General features: G+C 39.0%; 1 protein-coding gene across 1 annotated transcript; it reads right to left on the minus strand.

Moving 5' to 3' along the window:
- Window positions 1-502: 502 nt before the first annotated feature.
- Window positions 503-23,880, minus strand: dpysl5a (dihydropyrimidinase like 5a). The gene is made up of 13 exons (XM_017694466.2): window positions 23,729-23,880; window positions 21,566-21,834; window positions 18,743-18,901; window positions 16,873-17,052; window positions 13,432-13,500; window positions 13,226-13,270; window positions 11,151-11,226; window positions 10,605-10,761; window positions 10,358-10,499; window positions 8,467-8,609; window positions 8,080-8,287; window positions 5,693-5,861; window positions 503-2,500 (listed from the first exon to the last, which is right to left on the minus strand). The coding sequence occupies exons 2-13, from the start codon at window positions 21,824-21,826 to the stop codon at window positions 2,415-2,417; spliced, it is 1,695 nt and encodes a 564-aa protein (XP_017549955.1). The 5' UTR covers window positions 21,827-21,834; window positions 23,729-23,880; the 3' UTR covers window positions 503-2,414.
- Between the last annotated feature and the right edge of the window lie 214 nt (window positions 23,881-24,094).

Genomic DNA, 24,094 nt, shown 5'->3' on the forward strand with positions numbered 1-24,094 from the left:
GCAAATAAGGTTAAAGCTCGGGGGATTTACATGTCTAAAGGTTAAATGTATTCCGAGTATTATAATCTGAACATATGTAGCCTAAAGGCATGTATCCACGAGTACAATTACTGGAGTCTATACACGTTACTATAGTGGAAATAATTTCAGTATGTGTTATATAAATGACCATGAATATGATAAAAAATATTATAACGCACTATTTAGCATGGGAGCATGCGGATTTGGATGCAGCCCCCCTCAGTGATGCTAACTGCTTTGAATTACCTCGGGTAGCTAATGTGGATCACATGTAGTTATATGGCCGTGTCTTTATCTCTGTATGTGGTAGTTTCACATGGTTTAATACTGTTAATTTTACTGTAATGTTGGCCACCCAACGTTACAGTTGACTCTAGCAATTGTATTCGTTTGATAAAAAATAGTGCACTACTGAACTCCATTGGAAGTTTGCATCCTGATGAATGCTGCAACCTCATCTCTAGATCAGAAGTATCAGATGTCAGGTTGGACAGGGTTTATTTGTACTCATGAGAGGAACATAACATACATACAATTATAGTGCATACATACATTAGATTAAAAAAAGGTTGAAAAATGTACTGAATCCAAAATGAAACATAAACATCCACACATACATGAATATTCAGCACCAATAAAAAATCTATGTCCTACTGTTTTTGCTGGAGTGTTTTACTGTGACGTTTTTACTGCTTAGTTATTACACTAAGTCACATAATCTCTACAGTGGGGTCTCCCAATGCTTTGAGCTAAACTACTGAGGCATGTGGAACAAGAACCAGTAAAAGACACATATTTGCAGTGAATGTCTTTTTAATCTACCACTTCTGTACGTTTGTGAACTATTTGGCCATTTTCAGTGGTTATTCAGTCATTCATTACAGGGAAAGATGAGACGTTTTACTGTGGTTTACAAAGGGATATTACAAATGTGAAGGCTATTTTCATGACTTGAAAACCAGAGCTTCTCTCAACTGCACAGTGTTAATTTATTAACGTCAAATAAAAATCGTATTATTCTAAGGAAAAAGTTGGAATGTGAACATGTGATGAAGCGTCTTTAAAAACGGTCCCTTCTACTACTTTCAAACAAGTCCTGAAATAACTAACTATTTGAAGTGCTCATAAGACAACAGCTGAAGAGAATGCACAGGCGTTTGTGAAAAGCTTGAGAACATTATTGGCATTATCAGTGGAACCATGAGCTCATTTAGGCATTAGGCAGTCCTAATCTTGACAGTGACTACACTGTCAAGATGCAATCAAACACACAAGGGAAAATCAAGCTTGATATGTGACTCTGTAAACATGGCAATCATGTTCATTCACATTTGTGGGAGGTACAGGGCTGTGCTAAATGACCGTAAACACCCTTAGCAAATGTAAGAATGATTAGCTATCGATAATACTTTCAAATAGTGACACAATACAAGTCTACCGCACAGGGACACACTGTTGTCACCACTCACCGTGTAGTGTGAAAAAAACATGCCAAGCCATCAACAAAAGAATAAAATAAATATACACCAATTCTTCATTTGATACACCAATTCTTCAACTGATGCCATGGCAAGAACAAGATTTGATCACTTAAACTGCCTTTGAAAGTCCCACAAGTCAACAGTCAGGTAAATAAAATAAAAAAAAAACAGAAACGAAAAACAAGTACACTAAAACATCAAATACAAAAGCGATGATGAGGTTGCAACTTAATATTTAGCTGAGGAGCGTCATCATTTCTGAAAACGTTTTACTTGACCACAACAGGTGTACAGTTTAACAAATGGAGAGGCAGGGTTGTACTGTACATAAGTGCAATTCCAGAGATAAAACACTGAGGTAAACACAGAATCATGTGCCCAGACAATTAAAAAATGTGGTTAAATAATTATACATTGTTACAGATCCTCTAACCATGGTAATATAAAATTCTTTCCATTTTCTGCCAAACGTCCAAATTACTGTTTTTTTTTTAGAAATCTTTTAACTGTTGCATATCACAGTGCACTGTTATCAGTATAATGATAAAGTAGACAAGATCAGGAGATAGCTTAAGTTACTTGCACCACTACCATACTTTATTTAATCAAACAACAGCCAGACCAGATTAACCAACTAAAAAAGAAATGCCTGTGTAATGCTTCAATAATCACATCTCTCACATCTCCACACATGCGCTAGAAACACACTGATACCTTGTTTTCCCATTTTCCTTCAGCATATATAGTGCCTTTTCTCCTCATACCATTAACAACACTTGGTTTTTTAGTTACGCTTGTAGCAAGTGACTAGGGTAAAATAATTTCGGTCAGATGTGAAGTCGTCAAATAATATTTAGGTGTTTAATTTCAGGTTTAGTTGTTCAGTGGATCCAAAAATAGCAGCAGCTGATGTTACCATATGCCACTAGATCTACCACCAGGAGGAGCCAAAATCCTTTGGGAAGATCTCTTTGGGATGTTATCATCAATCTGGACACCTGTCAGAAAGAAAGTCTTGTAAATTGCATGGTATCTGTTAATGGGTGGCTACAGTTCATGATGTCACTGTCACTGATGGGATAAAACCTTGCACCTCCAAAATTTGAACTTGTACAGGAGATGGAAAAAACTGCTTAAATTTAAATGGAAGTTAGAAATGGAATTTAATGGGAGAATATGGCTTTCCAAGTGATGTTGGAAGATTTCTATTGGTACACTCATACTCAAATTTTAACAAACTGTAAAGGGCACCTGGCAATTTAAAATAAAAAAAATAAATAAAGAAGGTTTTGTCCCAACAGTGACAATATACACATATTGCACATTGTGCATCAATAGCTTATGTGCAGTAATAGCTGGTGATGTCCAATTCCAATCTGAAAGATCAGAGTTGATGGCATCAGAGATGATCAAGGTATGTTGTAACATACTGGTATTAAAATTTAGTACCCATATATCACTGACAGAATTACTTAAATGCTACATCGCTAAATTCTGTGTCAATACCGAAGTTCAATAGTCTTTGTATCTGTGAGCCAACAGACATGCATGTTCCAATAGACTAGACTGCTGATTGTGGAAATCAAGCAGACAGACATTATCCACAACTTGCAACAATAAGGCACATGTTCACAACATAAAGGGTCCACGTCCTACACTTTTTTTCTTTTTTCACTTATGTACACTAATGTTTGTGTAGGTTTGCATACCTGAAGCAGTCTTGATTCATTTTTTCTCTTTATCCCTTACAATTAAACAGGCTATTCTGGTGATTGTTCTTTTATGACTGATATATGCAAAAGATCTCAAGTTATGATTAGCTGCAGAACTAACAGGCAGATAAATGTAAACGTATTAGGCTTATGTCTCTGATAGGCAGAGCGAAACTGCTGAACAGGCAGATAAATGTAAATGTGTTGGTATTTGTGACATCACAAAAACAGTCCATTCTAAATGGACTGATTTTGCACTTTAGTTTTCATGTACGGACCATATGAACTGGGGAGTGAATGGCACATTTAAAACTTTAGCAGTGTTTGTATACTATATCAAACTCTATTACACAAAAGGAAAGACATTTAGGAAATTCCATGATATCTGACAAATGGTTTAAAAAAACCTAGAAGCAGTTGACCATAATGGATGATCTCAAAAATGCAAATTTATGTTGGAATCACTGAGATTCAATTTCACTCCCTTCAGCTGGCCTTTAGTAGCTGCCTTTCATCAAAACACGTAACAAGTATGCAGATGCATACTTAGTGGTATGAGCAACATTGCTTTCAAAGTTGGACAAAAGAAGCAGCCTATTTTGCATATTAGACCTCAAATATTACAGTAATATAATCAACAGTATAAAATGGTAATAACAGTTGTTAATACTCAAAACACACACCAGTTTGTGTCACTCTATGCAAGTTCCAAAAATATTTTGAAGGGATTTAACTGTAGCATTTTGTACTATTTAGCAGCCTAGCATTTCCTAGCATCTAGCACTGGGTTAAGTAGCTTTAGTATTCTCGAAGTGTGCAACTTATCTACTAAAATGCAAGTTTTGGATCAGTATATGACAGATACTTACAACCCCAATTCCAATGAAGTTGGGACGTTGTGTAAATCATAAATAAAAACAAAATACAATGATTTGCAAATACTTTTCAACCTATATTCAATTGAATTCACTACAAAGACAAGATATTTAATGTTCAAATGGATACATTTTATTGTTTTTTGCAAATATTCACTCATTTTGAATTTGATGCCTGCAACACATTCCAAAGAAGTTGGGACAGGGGCATGTTTACCACTGTGTTACATCACCTTTCCTTTTAACAACACTCAATAAGCGTTTGGGAACTGAGGACACTAATTGTTGAAGCTTTGTAGGTGGAATTCTTTCCCATTCTTCCTTGATGTACAACTTCAGTTGCTCAACAGTCCGGGGTCTCCGTTGTCATATTTTGTGCTTCATAATGCGCCACACATTTTCAATGGGAGACAGGTCTGGACTGCAGGCAGGCCAGTCTAGTACCCGCACTCTTTTACTACGAAGCCACGCTGTTCTAACACGTGCAGAATGTGGCTTGGCATTGTCTTGCTGAGATAAGCAGGGACGTCCCTGAAAAAGACGTTGCTTGGATGGCAGCATATGTTGCTCCAAAACCTGTATGTACCTTTCAGCATTAATGGTGCCTTCATAGATGTGCAAGTTACCCATGCCATGGGCACTAACACACCCCCACACCATCAGAGATGCTGGGTTTTGAACTTTGCGCTGAAAACAATCCAGACAGTCCTTTTCCTCTCAATGACCATGCTTTCCAAAAACAATTTGAAATGTGGACTCGTCAGACCACAGGACACTTTTCCACTTTGCGTCAGTCCATCTCAGATGAGCTCGGGCCCAGAGAAGCCGGTGGTGTTTCTGGGTGTTGTTGATATATGGCTTTCGCTTTTTAACTTGCACTTGTAGATGGAGCGACGAACTGTGTTCACTGACAATGGTTTTCTGAAGTGTTCCTGAGCCCATGTGGTAATATCCATTACAGAATGATGTTGGTGTTTAATGCAGTGCCGCCTGAGGGATCGAAGGTCATGGGCATTCAGTGTTGGTTTTCTGCCTTGCTGCTTACTTGCAGAGATTTGAAATCCCTAAATTCCTTGCAATTGCATGTTGAGAAACATTGTTCTTAAACTGTTGGACTATTTGCTCACGCAGTTGTTCACAAAGTGATGAACCTCGCCCCATCCTTGCTTGTGAACGCCTGAGCCTTTCAGGGATGCTCCCTTTATACCCAATCATGACACTCACCTGTTTCTAATTTACCTGTTCACCTGTGGAATCTTCCAAACAGATGTTTTTTGAGCATTCCTCAACTTTCCCAGTCATTTGTTGCCCCTGTCCCAACTTCTTTGACACGTGTTGAGGCATCAAATTCAAAATAAGTGAATATTTGCAAAAAACAATAAAGTTTATCCATTTGAACATTAAATATCTTGTCTTTGTAGTATATTCAATTGAATATAGGTTGAACAGGATTTGCAAACCATCGTATTCTGTTTTTATTTATGTTTTACACAACGTCCCAATTTCATTGGAATTGGGGTTGTAATATTCAAAGGACGCAAATCAGAATCTGTGGCCAAAAACAATCCCTAGCAGTTTCCAGAGATAAACCAGATTGGAGTACCGGATAAGCTGAAGCTGGACTCATGCAGGTCTCTCATTCCTCCGTGACGGGTGCAGGGACGAGGATTCAAGTCTCCAACCGTAGGGGCCGTCTCCTTCTTTCCTGAGTTTTGCACTGCAGCCACATCCCCTGTGTAGGGAGCACGGTCCACTCCCTTCAGAGCCTGGCACTAATGGGAAAGGAACACACCATGTTAATCCTCTATATTGAGGTCAGTTACTCACTTCCAGCTCTGGAAAATCAGAGGTCTGAGCCAACACACTTGATTCATCTACTTATTCTACCTGAGGGGTCAGATTAGGTGCGCTAAAGCAGAGAAATCATAAGCTCTGCAGAACTGATGATCTACAATAGCAGTAACACAATAACTACATAGTAATTACACTTTGAACTTTAACAAAACTGCAGTTGAGCCTCTTGTAAGTTCTAGGCTTAAATTTACCCCCTTAAAATTTAGTAACTAATATGAATGATTAAGTAATCATGTAACTAGTAATTGAATGAAACTAGCATGTAAAGTACAACCCCATTTCCCAAAAAGTTGGGACGCTGTGCAAAATGTAAATAGAAACAGAATGCAGTAATGTACAAATCATTTAAATCATATATTTCATTGAAATTAGTACAAATTCAAATGTTGAAACTGAGAATTTTTTTTAATATGTTTTGAATTTATATTGCCAGCAATACGTTTCAAAAAATTTGAGACGGGCATGTTTACCACCGTGTTTCATCACCTCTTCTTTTAACAACACTCTTAGCATTTGGATCTGAGGAGACCAATTGCTGTAGTTTTTAAAGTGAAATGTTTTCCCATTCTTGCTTGATATAGGATTTTAGCTACTCAACAGTTTGGGTCTCTTTGCCATATTGTTCATTCCATAAAACACAACATCTTCTAATAGGTGACGGGTCTGGATGGCAGGCAGGTCAGTTTAGTGCCGAGAATTTTTTACTATGGAGCCATGCTGTTGTAATAGAACATTGTTTACCATTGTCTTGCTGAAACAAGCAAGGCCTTCCCTGAAAAAGACGTCATCTGAATTGCAGCATTTGTCGCTCCAAAATGTGTATATAGGGTTTAGCATTAATGGTGCCTTCACAGATGTAAAGTCACCCATGCCATGTTTACTAATGCATCTCCATACCATCTCAAATGCTGACCTTTGAATTGTGCACTGATAAGCCAGATGGTCCCATTCCTCTTTAGCCCAGAGTAGATGGCATCCATGATTTCCAAAAAGAATTTCAAATTCTGATTAGTTGGACACAGGACACTTTTTCACTTAACCTCAGTCCACTTTAAATAACCTCGGGTCCAGAGTGGCCATCAGCATTTTTGGTGCTGATCATGTTTTCTTCTCGGCTTGGTAGAGTTTTAAGTTGCATTTGTGGATAAACTGTTTTCACAGACTGTGGTTTTCAGAAGTGTCCCTGAGCCCATGCAGTGATTTCCACTACTGGATCATGTCTTTTTATAATGCAGTCTGTCCTTTGCATACAGAATTACACAACTTTTTCAGTCTTTTGTTGCCCCTGTTCTGATTTTGTTAAAATGTGTTACTGGCATCAAATTAAAAATAAATCACAACACAATACAATTTCTCAGTCTGATATGCTGTCTCTATACTATTGGTTCAAATGACTTGTACATCATTGCATTCTGTATTTATTTACATAAAATCACAGCTTCCCAACTTTTTTGGGAAACAGCGATGTATGTAATTATTATAATGAAGAATGTAAGAGTACAGTTCAAGGGTAACAAACACATTTCTTTTAGTTATTCTGTTTACAGTAGATGACAACCATTGTCCGTATCTGCAGAGTTATAGTCCTTCCATAGTTTCCACAGGTTTAAGGGGTTAAAAGGGAATTCCACCTATTTTTAACAAAACTTCTGCATAATTCTATCAGTCATAAGGAGTGGTTTGATGTAAAATACACCATTACATAGAATGTTACAGAGTCAGAATCGTTCACAGTGGTGGTGACAGGAACCAGACACCCAAGGAGTTTAATGCCACTAAATGCTATACCTCACAGAGAGTATTACATGAAATGATTATAAATATGCTGCCTGATTTCTGAGATGAGTTTTGAGTTAAGGTTTTGGCCTAAAATGGATTTTAAAAAAAAGGTGTAAACATACATCCAGGGTGTTGTAGGGCAAAATAATATGAAAAAAAAACCTTATACCATTATCAACATTACATACAAGAACTCAGAAAACAGGTTTTGAATAATAAATAAACTAGCAACAACTGTGTTGCAGGCATTGCAACCCCTGGCTCCTATCACAACAACAAAAAAAAAAAAAACAGAGTCGGTAAGTGTCTCTACAATGAACCATTTCACATTAAACACTAACAGAATTTTGACAGTACCTTCTCTCTCTGCACCATCTTCTTGTAGAGATAGTCTGGGAAGGTCCGGAGGGGGTAGAACTTTCCTGAGCCCTCAGCACAGGTGAAGATTCCATTTTCATACACCACACGGCCACGACTGATGGTGACCAGCGGCACACCATGACAGCGCAAACCCTCATAAAGGTTTACATCTCCTCCCTGCCACTGTGTGGTCACAGAGACGGTCCTACACAATGAGCAGATTTTATGGAACAGGAGTTACATACAGAAGATGCTCTCATTTTCATAGCTATTATATTTCATGTAGCTTTACCTGTAAATAACTTCCAGTTCTGTTTAATTCAATCCACACTAATTCATACTGGATCATCAACTAAACAGTGTTCTGCCCATTGTTTTGTATACCTGGTTGCATCTGGGTCCCAGACCACCACATCAGCATCAGCTCCAGGGATGATCCTGCCTTTCCTGGGGTACAGGTTGTAGATCTTTGCAGCATTGGAGCTTGTAACAGCAACAAACCGGTTTTCATCCATCTTCCCTCCAACCTGATGAGGAAAAAAATGAGGAACACGATGGGCTTTGACAGCTATTATGGTCTTTAGCTTTATGTTCGATGTTATGAGTGATGAAGGTCGAAGGCCCTGGCATGCAAATTCTAAAAGAGACATGAAGGTCGCCATCATCCTAAATTCTACCTTAATACCTTAATATTATAGGAACTGGCATCAACTGGGATGATGACCTGACAATGCTTGTATTAAACACATTAGTTTTTTAAATATGTAACACTGAATGTTTTGATTTTGTTATTATGCAATTTGATGATGTGACTGCAATTTCAACGGTCCGGAAAAACATTATTTTGTGATCAGTAACTTTGATCCGTAGGTTTGCTGCTCATTTGTGCGCACACGTTTAGTGAGTAAACTGTCCACCAGTCAGACTCATGGTACTCAAATCAATCATGACAGTAAATGGATTGAAATGGTAGTTTTTGCCCAGGGGAGAACTGTTCTTTCTTTCAAAGATGATGATGTAATGCCACCATATGGCCAAATTATTCCAATTACATGAAGTATTTTATGTTTTATGTATGTTTTGTAGTACCCCATTAGTATTATTTTTTTGTTTTGTTTTTTTCCATGGACATTACCATAAGCCAGTTTACTTATGTAGGTTGGGGAAGAATTTTTGGTTTTAACAGTGATTTAAAGCCTAAGCAAAGTTCAATCTTCTTGATATAAACTATAAAGCAGGGATGGACTTGGAACAAAATTCAGCATTAGACTTTTGTCTAGACTAGTCCACTACAAACACACTCACACCCCCCAAACCTACCTCACCCCTGGGACTAAGCCTGCTATAGGGACTATATTATCAAACACAATAAATGCTGTTTATCTCCTTAAAATGCATAAAGATGGCTGAGAACGGGAGTGACTGCTGGTTAGGTAGCTAGTTACTTAACCAGTGTGTGACAGTACTTCAACATTAAGCTAGCCTCCTGTAGCCTTAGAGTACAAGTAGACTAAATGAACTGGCTAACTAACCTCTTCTGCACGTCTGCCTTGTGGTTCCTTGTTCTGATATCTTAACAAATCAAGTACTTCAATATCTTTGCATACTGTTTCAAAAACTTAGCTCTTTTTCAATTTAACAACAACAAAACACACAAACATACACAGACACACATTTTCTAAGGCAGGAAACACGCTGGACAGGTTGTCTGGACAGGGCAACAATAAACAATAGAAAATAAACCAAATGTGGCATTTTTCACTCACTATGTTAAACTTAGCTAATACATAGAAATTGTGCAGAAAATTGTAAAAATCTAAAAATTGCATATTGTATATTTAAAGCTACACTTTAATTGGAGACTGTTTTGGAGTAAATGTGTAATGTGTACACAATGTGTGGAAGAATACTTTCCGCAAGTGGATGAAGTCTGATGATTGCAAGCATGTTGAAAAAGAACTCCATCAAAACTTAGTGAAGGAGGTGTTTTCTGAGAATGTAAGTGAATTATTTACTGGAGTCATCATATCTTCAGTTTAATATTAACATTGACCAAAACCTTCTTTTTAAGCCTGTGTGTTAATATGTAAAGATATATGACAAGGTCAAAAAACTCCTGCGAAATTCAACATGACCACAAATAAATAAATACAACCCAAACCTATTTAATTTCTACTCGTTCTAGTGTAATAATAAAATGCTTTGGGCATCATGAATGACTTGTGAGAGTTAAAAAACTCACTGCACTGCAAATGCTATGAGACATGAAACATACCACTCCTTTCTCCCAGATGACACTCATGCGGTCCTGGACCCCAGGAACTCCATGAGGGATCTTAGTGAAGTCATCTTTACCCATGGCCTTCTGTTTGGTGTTGAAGGGCCGGTGGTCAGATGTCACCACGTTCAGAGTGTCACTGCAGTAGCAGAGAGAGGTGCGAGAGCAATTAGTAACATTTTCCCTAAGAACACTTCTTACATGCTGAGGTTATGTACCATATATATGCTAAAATGGAACCTACTTTCCGAGCAGGCTGAGCAGGAAGTTGGGTGTGTTAGGGTCCAGTCTCAGTGGGGGCACAGTGACGTAAGCGGCAGCATGAGCCCAGTCCTGGTGGTAGTACTGAAGACCGTTTATAACTGCATGGGCAGTGGTTGTTTCCCCATGGACCACTTTTCCTATATAAATACCAGCAATGCATTGTTATTTATTATACCTATAACTGTTGTCTGTTGGTGGTATTCTGTCATACTTTGCATTAGAAGGAAAAGAAACCAACAGGTGGCAGGTATCTTAACCCTTAGGAATCACAGTTAACTACCAATAATAACAAAAGCAAAGTGCATGTTCTGTTCCACTGATTCAGTAATGCTACTTGACTCAGTTTTAACTAAACATGTTATGTAGTGTAGCATTACGATCTATTAATTATTTATTCAATTCATTACATTATTAATTCATAACTATGTCATTAATTATGTAACTATATAAGTACCTTTAAATAGTGAAGCAAAATGACAATAATATGTCTAGACCTCCAAAGCTTAAAGATGTAAGATGGTCTTACCCTGCATCTTCGCTGTGGCCAAAACATCTCCTGCTGACATGCTGGACACGTTCACTAGATATATAGGGCAGTGAGCCTAAAGCGATCAAGAAGTAATAACATACGTATTTTAATCTTCAAAGAAATAAAAGTAAAAGCATTATCCACTCTAACCAAAAAATAGGTCTTTTCAATGTACTATGTCTACAGTACTGTGATACTAAGCAGTTGACACCACACAGATCACCAATACATACAAGCCAGTCCATTGGCCCTCAATGTTCTTATTCCAAAAACATTCAACACAAAAAACATTACTATAATAATAATGGAGTTTGGAGAACATTATGATCTCTCTTCACATCTTTAAGTAAAAACTTATAACGAAGGGTTTCTTCATGTCGTTAACTTAGAAATGTATTTTGTAATACTTTTACAGACTAACAGCCTCATTAATATATTTCGTAATCAGCACAGATTCTAGTGCAGATTCCTAAGGACCCACATTTGAAAGTATTAAAAATAAAGAGAACGCACTACATTATGCACAACACAACATGCTCCACATCATATCAGAAAGAGAGAAAACCAGTTACAATCAGCTTGACCAAAGCCAGTGAAAATCACAAGAAAAGAATTTTAGATCAGTGATTCCCAACCCGGTTCTCAGGACCCCCCAGCTGGTCCCCATTCTTGCTCCACACCAACTCATAACACACAGAAAATGAGTAAAAATGTGGACTGTCTGGGGCAGGGGGGCTGAGGTCTGGGTTTGGAACTGCCTTATACCATATGTGCTCATATTTCCTAATCCCAGTCTAATTATGTTTTACTATTTATTCGTCCCCGCGACCCTGAGGGAAAAGAAATGTGTGTGTGTGTGTGTGTGTGTGTGTTTATTCGTGATTAAGTAAACAGCACAAATAACTGGCCACTCTGCCATCACACCTGCTTCCTACTAATGAAGGATCTAAACTCTGCATTACCAACCAAGGACAGTAAAGTAAGCAGATAAATTGGTTTATTTTAAAGAGAGCATACAGTATTATTATACCACTACTTCTGAGCCAAATGCAAATCAGATTATGAAGGGACATGAAGTCAAAAACAATCCTGTAGAAGGCTGTAACCTGTAATTCCTTAAGACTATGAAAAACAGCTGTAGTACTAACATTACTTGTCATGTAACATATTTGTACCAATGACATGTACCAATTTGAGAATTGGGGGCCAATGTTCAGAGTTCAGAGTGTTTTCTATACACATCTGCCTCTTACTGATGGCAATTCATAACGTGTCAGATCATATATAAAATGTAGAAACTGCGACTGCAATTACCTGGATTGGCATAATGGAGAAAACCAACTTTTATTTCTGTTGGGTTGCAAATAAAGTCAAATGAATAAATTGCAAGTATTTCTGCACTGTAGTCCAGCACAACTCAACATTCTGGTCTTTATATGTCATAAAACACTTTTTGATTTTAAGCAATTATTATAATTTGGCATTCAATTATAGAAAGCAGTTTCTAAACCAGAAAAGTACTGTTATGTTTAAAATATACACAATGTCCTAAGGTCTAAAAGTCAGCAGATGTGTCTTCTTCCATCTTGAGTAAACCATCAGTCTGACTAATAACCTTGAATTTTATGTAAGAGTAGGTCTACCTATCTGCCCTGTTCCACTATGGGTGCAAATCTGGTAGAACAATTCTCTCTGTAAATGTACATGGGAGTTACATTCTACCTTTTTAAGTTGCTATAAATGTATTTGTGTGATTGTGTACTACTTAGTTCAAAAGACATTAAGTAAGATGGAGCCACTCAAACATCCTCAATCCTCAATCAAAGCATGGCATGCTCATCTGTTGACTGTTCAGCTGTTACAAAGTGAAAAGCAACTACCTTGACTCATTTAAAGAGCAGTAGTCTAAAGTCAATTACAGCCAATTCATAGCAGTCAATGAGTGACAGAATCTGTATTACCATGCTTTGGTTGTGACAGTTTTATTTCAGTACATAAATGTACTGTCAAATTCAAGACAACAGAGGCAACCAATGGTTGTTACACTACAGTACAGATTAGACACTACTTACTCTATTGGCAATGGTGATTGCTCGGTGGACTGCCTCTGCCTCCAGCTGTAAACGGAAAATTACCCAGTCAGTAAGAAATATACGAAAGTCACTACTGTAACCTAATGAACAGCAAACGCTTAAAGGCATCAATAATCAATGGCAATACTATATCGGAGGTGAAAGACTTCATTAATCAAATTAAGATTCAGCTGGCAACACTGTACCTCCTCAGGCCTGCTGATCTCGATGCCCTCTGGACCACTGATTCCCAGATCCAATGCTTCTTTGGCACCCTTGGAAAGACGAAAAGAGAGGCCTATTTCTCAACAGTATTTCAATTTCGATATTTGAGGATTTAATATCTGACATATAAGACAATTTTTTCTTCAGAAATACATAAAAACATTTTCCCAAACATTTGTAATGTGCAATTATTTAAGAGTTCTCACTAAGACAACATGACTAATGCAGTTTAAAATTAAACTTGCAACTTTGAGATTTCACACTGCTGTGTTACAAACACAAATAAACGTCTGTCTTATTCTTCTTCTTTCGGCTGCTCCCTTTAGGGGTCGCTACAGCAGATCATCTGCCTCCATCTTGCCCTATCCACTGCCTCCACTACTTTCACACCAACCATCTCCATGTCCACCTTCACTACATCTATAAACCTTCTCTGAGGTCTACCTCTTCTCCTTCTGCCCGGCAGCTCCATCTCCACCATTCTTTGACCAATATATCCACTATTCCTCCTCAACACATGTCCAAACCATCTTAACCTGGCCTCTCTGGCTTTATCTCGCAAACTGCTCCACCTTCACTGTCCCTCTGATCTGCTCATTTCTAATCTTGTCCAGCCTTGTCACTCCCAACGAAAATCTCAGCATCTTCATCTCCGCCACCTCCAGCTCAGCCTCCTGTCTTTTAGACAGAGCCACAGTCTCCAAACCATAAACGTCCGTCTAATTATTGTTTAAAAAATGTAATGATTAATCAGATTACAGGTGAGAGCATCTGAACATGTCATGTTACTCATAACTATACCAGAACTCCTTTTTGAGACGTGAATATCAATGTCTTCTGCGTTCTAACAAAAGAGTGCCATTCCAACACACACACTACATGCTTCAGAGAGAGGCTAACTTATTTTGGCATTTTATTTTTACATTTATTTTTTACATTTATATATGTGACCCCTCTAGTTTAATAATTTCCAATGCACTGACTGTCATTAATTCATTAAATTTAGTTATTCTCCACTGATAAACATAGCAATAGCTAGATGTGTTGGTAAACTACTTTAGCACTATAAATTGTTGTAAGTGATGCTGCCAGAGATTTTTTAGAAGTGACAAGCTACTGAGAATTGGACCACTGCTTTATTTACTAGAAATGCCAGCTTCATAGGGGTGGGAATCTTCAAGGCACCTCACGATTTGATTACGATTTAGAGGGCTGTGATGCGATTATAAAATGATTATTGATGCATCTTGATCTTTTTTTCTATACAGGATTTCTTTTTTCTTACTGTGTGAGGTAGTTTTAAAGCAAACTAATTGTAATGATCCATAATGAATTTACTTCTAATATCTTTTATTAATAAATCAAATAGAAGTGATCTAGAAGGCTCTTATTCACCGCTCTTGTTTGAGACGCTGCTGCCACTCATCTGAGATATGTTATGGTGAAATAAGATCCTGTGGCAGTCGATGTCCATGCAGCACATTACAGCCGTCCTACCCGTTTAATTCATTGATTTTATAATTTCGGTTTTGGTCTCGTTGTAGAGAGTCAGGGGTCACTGTGTCAGTAAAATATCTTCAAGACTGGACACTGAATCTCAGCTCTAAAGCATGCAACAACATGCCCTGGTTCTCAACGACTGAAAAGACTGCAGGTCACATAGCAACAAAATCTCGCCTGGCTAGTATCTACGAAAAGGCAAAGAGATTTACGACAAACATTTGGAGAAGAATGGACTTATTCGCATCTATGAGCAGGGCAGTTGGTTTCCTGGTACGTTAAATCTGCAACGAGAGACTGTCAGACTGTTGCAAAGATGAAGCCGCTTCTCTTTCTAATTCCCCCGTTCCACCTTAAATGGTGCTGCATTTACATTTGGTGCCTCAGTCAGAATTTAAGGTGGAACGGAAACATTCGAATAAGAAGCGACTTCAGCCTCGTAAAACAGTCGAACGTTGAGAGACATTTTACAATAAGCTGCTCTACTTCTGAGGAAAAGTTTCCCAATGGAAAGAGGAGAAAAGCGACTATAGCTGAGCTAAAGCTTAAAGCAGAGCAAAGTAAGTCTGCGTTTCCGTTTATATTTTTTAGCCTATACTATGACATCAGCACACACTGAGACATATTGGACATTAAATGTTGTGGCCCCCAAGATGGTTTGATTTTTGTTGAAATGACAAAATGTCTCTTCTAAACATTTGGTTTGTCAACTCCTGACCTAACCTGGCTTTTAATGCAGTGAGCCAGTCAGATTTTCTCATTTTGTGCCGCCAGAGACTGTCCGGCCGCTGTACTTACCCACTTCCAAGTTCCGCTTTTTACGTTCTGTCGACATTACGGTATAAATTAAATATTTTGAGAATCATTTTTTGACATTTATGAATTGATTACGAGTCGCTCACGTCCGCATTGTGATGCATCAAAGAATCAAGTTTTTCCCGCCCCGCTACTGTTTCAGAAATAAATCTCCAATCAAGTCTGTCAACAGCTTAGCCTGCAGCACTCAACTACCTTTAGACGTACACTCATAGTGCTATGTGGCTGACAGTACTGGCTTTCACATTACTGCAGCAAAAGCAGGTATGGCTGACATAATTGTTGCCAGGCTTATTTAGAGTAAGAGGAGAAGCGATGGGAATATTTTTATTATTTTATTATTGTCTACCCTCATTTGTGGGGTAACATTACTCTGCTCAATTCGACTGACAGAGAAGTTGCAGAGGATGAAGTAACATGGTTAAAGTTACATGGATCTGTCTTCCATTTCTTTTTTGATTGTCATTTATCAGCTGTTATAAACATCGATACTGATTTATCTGCAACTAGCTCAAATCAGCCAGTAATACCAGTATGGCAATTTATCGGTTGAGCTCCAGTTCAAGTTCACTGACCCGTCAATGGTAAATAATTTTGGTCAAAATGACGCAGGCAATCGCTTATTTTGTCACATAAAAGATTGCAAAGTAAGTTTTAATATACTGCTACGCATATTGAAATTGAAAAAATGGTTTTCACTACCTACCGATTATTTTGAAAATTAAAATAAAAATGGACAAAGATATGCAAGAACAATCAATGCATACCCTTTCAACTATCTGAAAATGCCTCACTGGCAAAAGATAAACTAAGAAGCCTTAAAAAAAACATTATGTGATTGAAATTTGTGCATAAATGGGTGTGTCTCTCAGACACTGTTTCTTACTGTAAGACAAAGCAGTAAGAGAATTTAAAATCACCATCATGCAAACTGAAAATAATAATTTACAATTATGTGTGAAAAGCACAATATTACAAAATTGCTCTTAAACTGTGGTAACCTAATCATATCTAGTTATATAATATCAACACAGCATTTGGTCTATATCATGCAGCCCTACAATATAATAAATACTCAATACTAAATATTACAGATCAGTCCCAACCTCTGCGACCAGCTCTCCGTTCTCAGCATGCACGCGAGCTATGGCTCCGATGTCCTTACAGTTCTGCAGGGCCTGGAAGAGCTCACTGTCCCTCAGCATGTACACGTCCTTATAAGCCATGAACATCTGGAAGGAGTTCACTCCTTTCTCTCTCACCAGCGTCTCCATCTGAGCCCTTACCTGCCATTGGGACACAGATGGTTACAAAGCACATCACTGATGTATGGGATGCCATCATGTTGGTTAAATAAAGAAACACACTGCCACACTTTCCACATCATGTTCCTTATAATAGGAGACTGTTCAGACAACTGTTTAGTCTACATCTGGTATATGACCGTAAATACTGCCAGTGGCACTTGTACTGTAAGCTCCAAAAACAAACAAGCTTTAAAAAGTAATGTACTTATCAGGCATATGAGAAGTGGTGTACTATAGCATGGCACAGACATCTTGAGACAGGTAAATATGTTTAGTTATTGTACTGAAGTCACCAGTTTTTAAAGGAGTAGTAAGATTTTTTAGGCAAAACATTTGTAACCCACCAATTAGTAACAAGCCTAACTAATCACACACTTGCCTCAAACCTCATCCAGTTGTTGAGTAATCTCAAAGAGACTTGTGCATGTGGTTTCTGACACTGTATGACAATGCTATCTATAAAAAAATGAAGAGAATTCAAGATAGATTCTACTTGTGTCCATTTTTGTAGACACCTGTAAGATGAGCAATATGACAAAAATATAACATCACAATACTTCCAAGATATTTTTATGATACATGATGTTCATCACAATACTAAGTTTGTCTGAGGTTTGATAATAAGTTGAAACAGACAAAAAAGCAGTAAAAAACTGTAAAATCACTATTAAAAACAATGCTTTTATTTAATACTTCACATACTGTGCTGCATAACATCCGATTACACAGGCTTAAGTATGCTCACTTAGTAGTGAAACATGCAGTTGGTCAGCGTTGTTTAAATACTGATGATATCCATGATATACTCAGAAAAACAAATTGCCATGTAATTATTTATCAGAAGAAGGATAAATACCATCACCTAGCCCACTCTTGGATAACATAATATATTATACAGTGATAGACACCACATAAGTAAATATGTCTGAGGTACTTCAACATAGGTACTTCAACACATTCAACATAGTTTGAGGCAAGCATGTGATAATTTAGACACACAGTTTACACAGGGCTAACTGGTGGGATATATGTTTAACTTATATATGATAGCTACATTAGCCCTCAGTGCAAAACTAGAATCGGCCATATTTGGCGTAACAGGAGAACTGTGTATGTCTTCACCAACACATTTAGAGACTTTGGCAAATTGCTGCTCAACTTATTAAAACCCCCTTCTTGAAGTATTTAAGACATGTGCATGTCCACACAAGGCACAGTGAAATGTATCAGAATGTGGAACTGGAGATTTGTGTGTACTGCCATGTTTTCTATCACTGTATAAAAGAAGCACATTGTTGCTTTTATTGTTGGATGCACCATAATAGTTTTTGAGTGAGTACTTACATACTTTCATAATTCATAATAAAATTCAGATAGCAAAAGCCTTATTATTAAATTATATCTCCAGAGTAAGAATAAAAAGCACCTGAAATGTAGTACATTCCTAGAAATGTGTGTATTTGTACAATGCAATACAATGCAATACAATGCAATACATACAAAATAAAGCACAATGTATTTTTAGCTTTGTTAAATCATGTTCCTGACATATCAAAATCAAAACAACAATGGAATTAACATTAATAACAATAGAAAAAAGAAGATTAAATTCCAGAAATAGCCGCTTCTGGGCTCAGGATTAAAGGCTTAAGTAATAGGGACTGTGTACCTTGGGACCCCACCAGGTGACAGCAACATGAAGAGCATAGTCACAGCAGGTCTTGGCATCAGCGTGAGAACGGCATTTCTCATAGGCATCTAGCAAAGACTCGTTTTTCTCAGGCAGCACATGACCTATCACCATTGTAGTGCCTCCAGCCAGAGCCGCCTGACAATTAAAACAAAGACATTATCACAGTTAATTCTCTTTTTTACATGACGCATAAGCAGGAATTTTACTTTCAATAACCTTTAACTTACCAAAGATTTCAAATAATTAAGCATTTCAACCAGCAAAAATTACTAGATGAGGTTGATTTTAAACAGTTGGCGAAACATTCGTACATTAAGAATTAAGGCACAAACACTTAACTTTGTGATGGCATATACATAAAAACATATGGCTGTAAAAGTTTCTAGAATGGTACTGAGATCAAACATAAGAGTGTATATGTAAGAATATTGGATTCTAACCAACATCTTCAAGTGTATTTTCATGGATTTTTTTTTCTTTCAGATTTCCCACTATTTCATAATTACATTATATATAAAAGCAAAATTTGTAGATGTAGGTTCACTGGCCATTGGACGGTAATAAAAGTGGCTATATCTGCGTTCCTTGCAAAACAAAACTTCAAACCAGTCTGAATAAATATTAAATTATGCAGACGTTTTTTAAAAACTGTGCAATTTCTCCTTTTACATAAAATAATAGTACAGCACACTGTCCAGTGCACAACAGTGTACAGTAGCTTTACTAGACTATATCTGTGCAGTGTAAATAGTGATAGTACAGTCAACTGAACTTGAATGAATAATGACATACATCAACTTTTGTATAATTAGATGGCATGTGAGTGTCTTCTTCAGTCTGTCAGCTGGCACAGTGGAATGGAACAGTGTCCAAAGAAAGAGGCGTGGATTTGTGCACTATTGTCTTGCAGGACAATGGTGCAAGTGAAAAGCTTTTGCAGCAGTCTTTGCAGCAGCTCCCCCTCCGTATCTATGGCAACAGAATCTGATCTGCATTTGTCTGTGTGCTTGGCCAGACTCACGGCAGTAATGTTGGGGCGGTGACGGGTGGGGGGGTGGGGTTGTGGTTGTGCAGTGAATACCACTTGTGTCGCCAGTGGCTAACAAGCACAATTCAGATAACAACTGATTCATTTGTCATCTCAACACTCTCAACACTCAGACTGAGAGTGTGTACGTCTGTGTAAGTCTACGTTGTGTGTGTGTGTGTGTGTGTGTGTGTGGTGCCTGGTGAATCATACCCTGAGGTTCACTGAGATGGCCTCAGTGTACACTCCTTGCTGTCGCCTTTCAGTTTTTGCTAAGTGAACCATGGGATTAGTTTAGACAGGGCAGCCTGCTACTGCATCCACGTCTCGATTCCTCAACTATTTCAAAGCGTATGCAGTGCCCAGAGAAGATGTGCGACTGTGGCTTTGGGTTTAAAATAGAACAAAGATGCAGTTTTTAACAGCACCTCTGCTGTACAAAAAGTTATTTTTAATCCGTGACATCAGGCAGTGAAAGCAGTGAAAGCAGACTCCCATGTGAAACATATTTGAGGATCAAACTCTGTAGATTTTATGCATTCCTGAGTATAAGCCTCTATTTTATAATCACAGTGGGTGAAGAACTGAGGCTGGAGTCTTACTGTCTTAAGTAACCACTCACTGAGCTGATACATGAGAAGAACCTAGCAGATGGGAGAGCTCCACAACTGTGCAGGCCAGAAACAAAAATCAATCTATTACCATTACTTTGGACCCGACCTTGATTCCAAAGATAGAATTCCACAGATTTCTGGATCAGATTTCACAAAGAAGCGAGTGGCGTGTGGTCTGCTTTAAAGCTGCTCAGTGTGTTGAAAAGTCAGTGCTTTTTTCAATATTACAATATCATAAAGACGTTGTAACTTTGGATACATTTTTTCCATTTAACCCCTTAAATGGCCAGGGCCTGTCAACAGCCCAAAGTTGTATTATACACCTCAACCAGTTTGCATTGATTTTAAGAGGTTAACCCTGAGCAAACACTGCACTGACACTTCACTCTGCCTAAAGATTTCTAAAGATTTATCAAATTGCATATGCTTATTTTATTGTTTGCAGAATGCATACATACATATACATATATATATGTATGTATTCTGCAAACTGAATATATATATTTATATATATGCATTCTGCAAACTGAATATATATATATATATATATATATATATATATATATATATATATATATCAGTTCAGAAGTATTTTATTGATAAAACTGAGGTTGAATGTGAAATTTAGATGGTAATAAATCTGTAACAAAAAGTATATATTTTTGCAATCGTGTTCAGTGTCAAGTATTGTGATACCACCCTTGTTGTGGAACCAAAATCAAAATTCTGGTGTTATGTCTGCTTCAGTGCCAGATATTTGTGAAAAAAGCTTTCCTCCATAAGATTTCCTCCAAGATTTTAATAATGGGACCAAATTGGGCAATACTAGCTGCTGTGTAGGACGTGAAGTTACTTTTGCACTTTAAATGTAGCCATTCCTCTCTCATATCACTGTGTTAACGCATGCAAGCTAACAACCTTGATGAAAAACCTATTAGAAAATGTAGCATAAATAGTTGAACCCTATCAAGCTTAACTGCAACCTGAAAGATGGAACTTTAGTTCTAGCGCTGATTCTAACTCTAATGCTGCTGATAATCAACCAGAGATTCACCAGATAGTTTGCCAACAATTTGAACATTTGCAGATACGTGACAGTGGACTATCAAACAGGAGTCTAACAGCTTAAGTGTATCACTAACTCCAAAAGCACTGTACCTTGGTGCCGCTGTAGAAGTCGTCAGTGGTGGTGGCATTCATGAAGGTCTCCTGCAGGTGAACACTGGTGTCAATGCCTCCAGGCAGCACCAACTTGCCAGTGGCGTCGATCACTTTGGCACCACCCGGGATCATCAGCTCCTTGCCCACCTGCTGGATGATGCCATTCTCGATGTACACGTCAGCCTCCTGGGTGAAGTCATCGTTCACCACTTTGCCTCCCTTTATAAGGATACGCACCATCGCAGAGCCAGAAGACATGATTCTACCTACACGAAAGAAAGAAGAGAGTGGGAGAACACAACTTGCTGCTAACATCCCTCTCAGAAATATCTAAATGAAAGTCTTTCAAACTGGCAAAATGCACTGTGATCACATAGGAGACCATTAAATTGCAAAGAAAGTTTTCCACTTTTTCCACATGTGGTCTGTCCACTTTTTCCACATGTGGTCTGCCCAGCGTGTTTACCACAGGGTTGGAAGGCGATTCCCACATTTGAGGATTCAACTGGACTCAGAACTGATTCAGAAAAATTTGATTTCTGGCATGTCACAAGCTACTTTGGACAGAAGCGAGGCTTAAAACCACAGAACATAATCACAGTGTGGAATATCAGAGCTGAGGCAGAATGGACTTCAGCACTGTGCCTTCATGCTCGGCACTAATAATTTGTCTCTAATTACTGTTCAGGCCAGTCACTCTGACTAAGCCCTGCAGAAAATCAATACCATATGTGTGTTCAAATGTAATCGGTGAGCACATCTGTGGAGCTGCTATGCTTAACGCTCCATGCTGCAAACTGTGCAACCCACAGGCACAACATCCAGTGAGTTATAACATCTGGCAGAGGCGAACAGCAGCGTCAGCGCTTATAAAGAAATCATGATGCCGCGAGTCAGGGCAGTTCTGACCCAGATTACATGGGGCGTAGCGTGCAGAGGGGCGCAGGTGTGCTCGAGCAGAGAAATGGGACGGCGGCCACTGCTGACTTCCCTCTTGGTGCTCTATGTTCAAGGCCCTGTAGTGAGCATGCCACTGCCATGGCAAGTGGGTGCGGCAAATTCACAGCATGACGGCCCCCCCTCCTGTTCTACGTCCCTGATTGGGAGGGGAAGGGGAGGGGGTGGTTGCCAAGGGAGCAGGCAAAGATGGGTGTGTCCTCAGCCATCCTCAGACTGAACTATATTAGGAAAGCAACAGCATTACACTACATAGGCTACATCCCTGCTCTCTCCAAAAGGCCTAAAGACACATTAGTCATGCATTTGTTCCCCATCATAGCTTATGTAGGCTGATTCTACCATGACCCATTTCCTGAATTTAGCATGTTCCATGCGATACATAAGAGCTCTCTTGTCAACACAGAGTGGCCAAGAACTTCATCCTGCACTTCTGGGAGACATCACTGTCACTGCAGAAAAATAAAGTGAGGAAAACGATCATGTCGGGCTGACACGGTGTCGGCCCTTGTGCCATGTTTCATGAGCGGCTGCCCGCCTCAGTGTGGACGTTCAAAACATTTACACAGCTTTTACACTCAGAATGGCGCTTTGACGTGGCAAAAGTACCTCACCACGCCAGAAAGCAGAGAGATGGATGGAAGCGGATATTACATGTCCAGCGTGCCATGGAGCTAAATGAGAGTGGAGATGGAGGGCACATCCCACTTGGATGTTATGGAGCCTATCACACACACAAAGGGGTGACCAAGCCCTTCCATTAATGGAGACGCAGGATGCTCTCAGCAAACCTCGACAAGCCGACGTTTTTGGACTGTGTAACGCGGAGCAAGCAGGACTGCATGCCTATTTTAGCATTTTTCCGTCTGCGAGATCAGATTACGACGATCACATTTCGACGTAGCCTTCATCAATCACGTTTATGGCTGATGGGCTCGACATGGGACCGAAAGGTGCAAGTGAAATTACACCGCGCTTGAGCAGGACCAAAGAACGAGCCTGCAGGACGAGTCAGGTTTCGGGTGGGAAGCGACGGCCAATATATGACGTTACGTTACGGCAAAGAATCAAAACGGCAGAAAAATACAGGCTCCACTTCTGGACTCTGTCATTCAGCACCGCCGGCGTCTGCCCGCTATATCCGCAAAATAATCCATCCTATCTGCAGAAATGTGTGAAATACAATAAAGGCTATTCGCTTACCTCCTTTGTTGTACACTAAACAGTCGTGTTCGCCCACCTTCAGCGCTGTCTGACGGTAACGCTCGCTGACACCCGCAGGCAGACACAGGCAGATGCTTCGCTCGGGAAACCTTACGGTCACAGCATCCACACGGCCCGAGCCGGCGGCGCACCAATCACAGAGCGGACGAGCGGTGATTGCTTCAGCATTGACCAATGAGAGCGCAGAATGGGCGTATTCAGACGAGGCGCCCTCGGCGCGTACCATTGTACGATTTCATAGGGGGGCAGTGGGGAGTTGTAGAACCCGCACATTAACGGAGCGGCTAGCCTGGATGAACACATGCAAGTCACGTCGTTGTTCAGGATAAACTGTTGCAGAAAGTG

The sequence above is a fragment of the Pygocentrus nattereri genome, chromosome 10 (assembly GCF_015220715.1).
Source record: "Pygocentrus nattereri isolate fPygNat1 chromosome 10, fPygNat1.pri, whole genome shotgun sequence".
In the NCBI taxonomy this organism is placed as follows: domain Eukaryota; kingdom Metazoa; phylum Chordata; class Actinopteri; order Characiformes; family Serrasalmidae; genus Pygocentrus; species Pygocentrus nattereri.

What these genes read in the sequence shown, in the direction of transcription:
- dpysl5a (XM_017694466.2), bottom strand. Translation starts at nt 21,826, where the DNA reads ATGTCTTCTGGCTCTGCGATGGTGCGTATCCTTATAAAGGGAGGCAAA. An exon ending in ACTTCTACAGCGGCACCAAG is followed by an intron (nt 18,902 to 21,565) that starts GTACAGTGCTTT and finishes TTTAATTGTCAG; the next exon opens with GCGGCTCTGGCTGGAGGCAC. An exon ending in TGGGACCCAGATGCAACCAG is followed by an intron (nt 8,288 to 8,466) that starts GTATACAAAACA and finishes CTCATTGTGTAG; the next exon opens with GACCGTCTCTGTGACCACAC.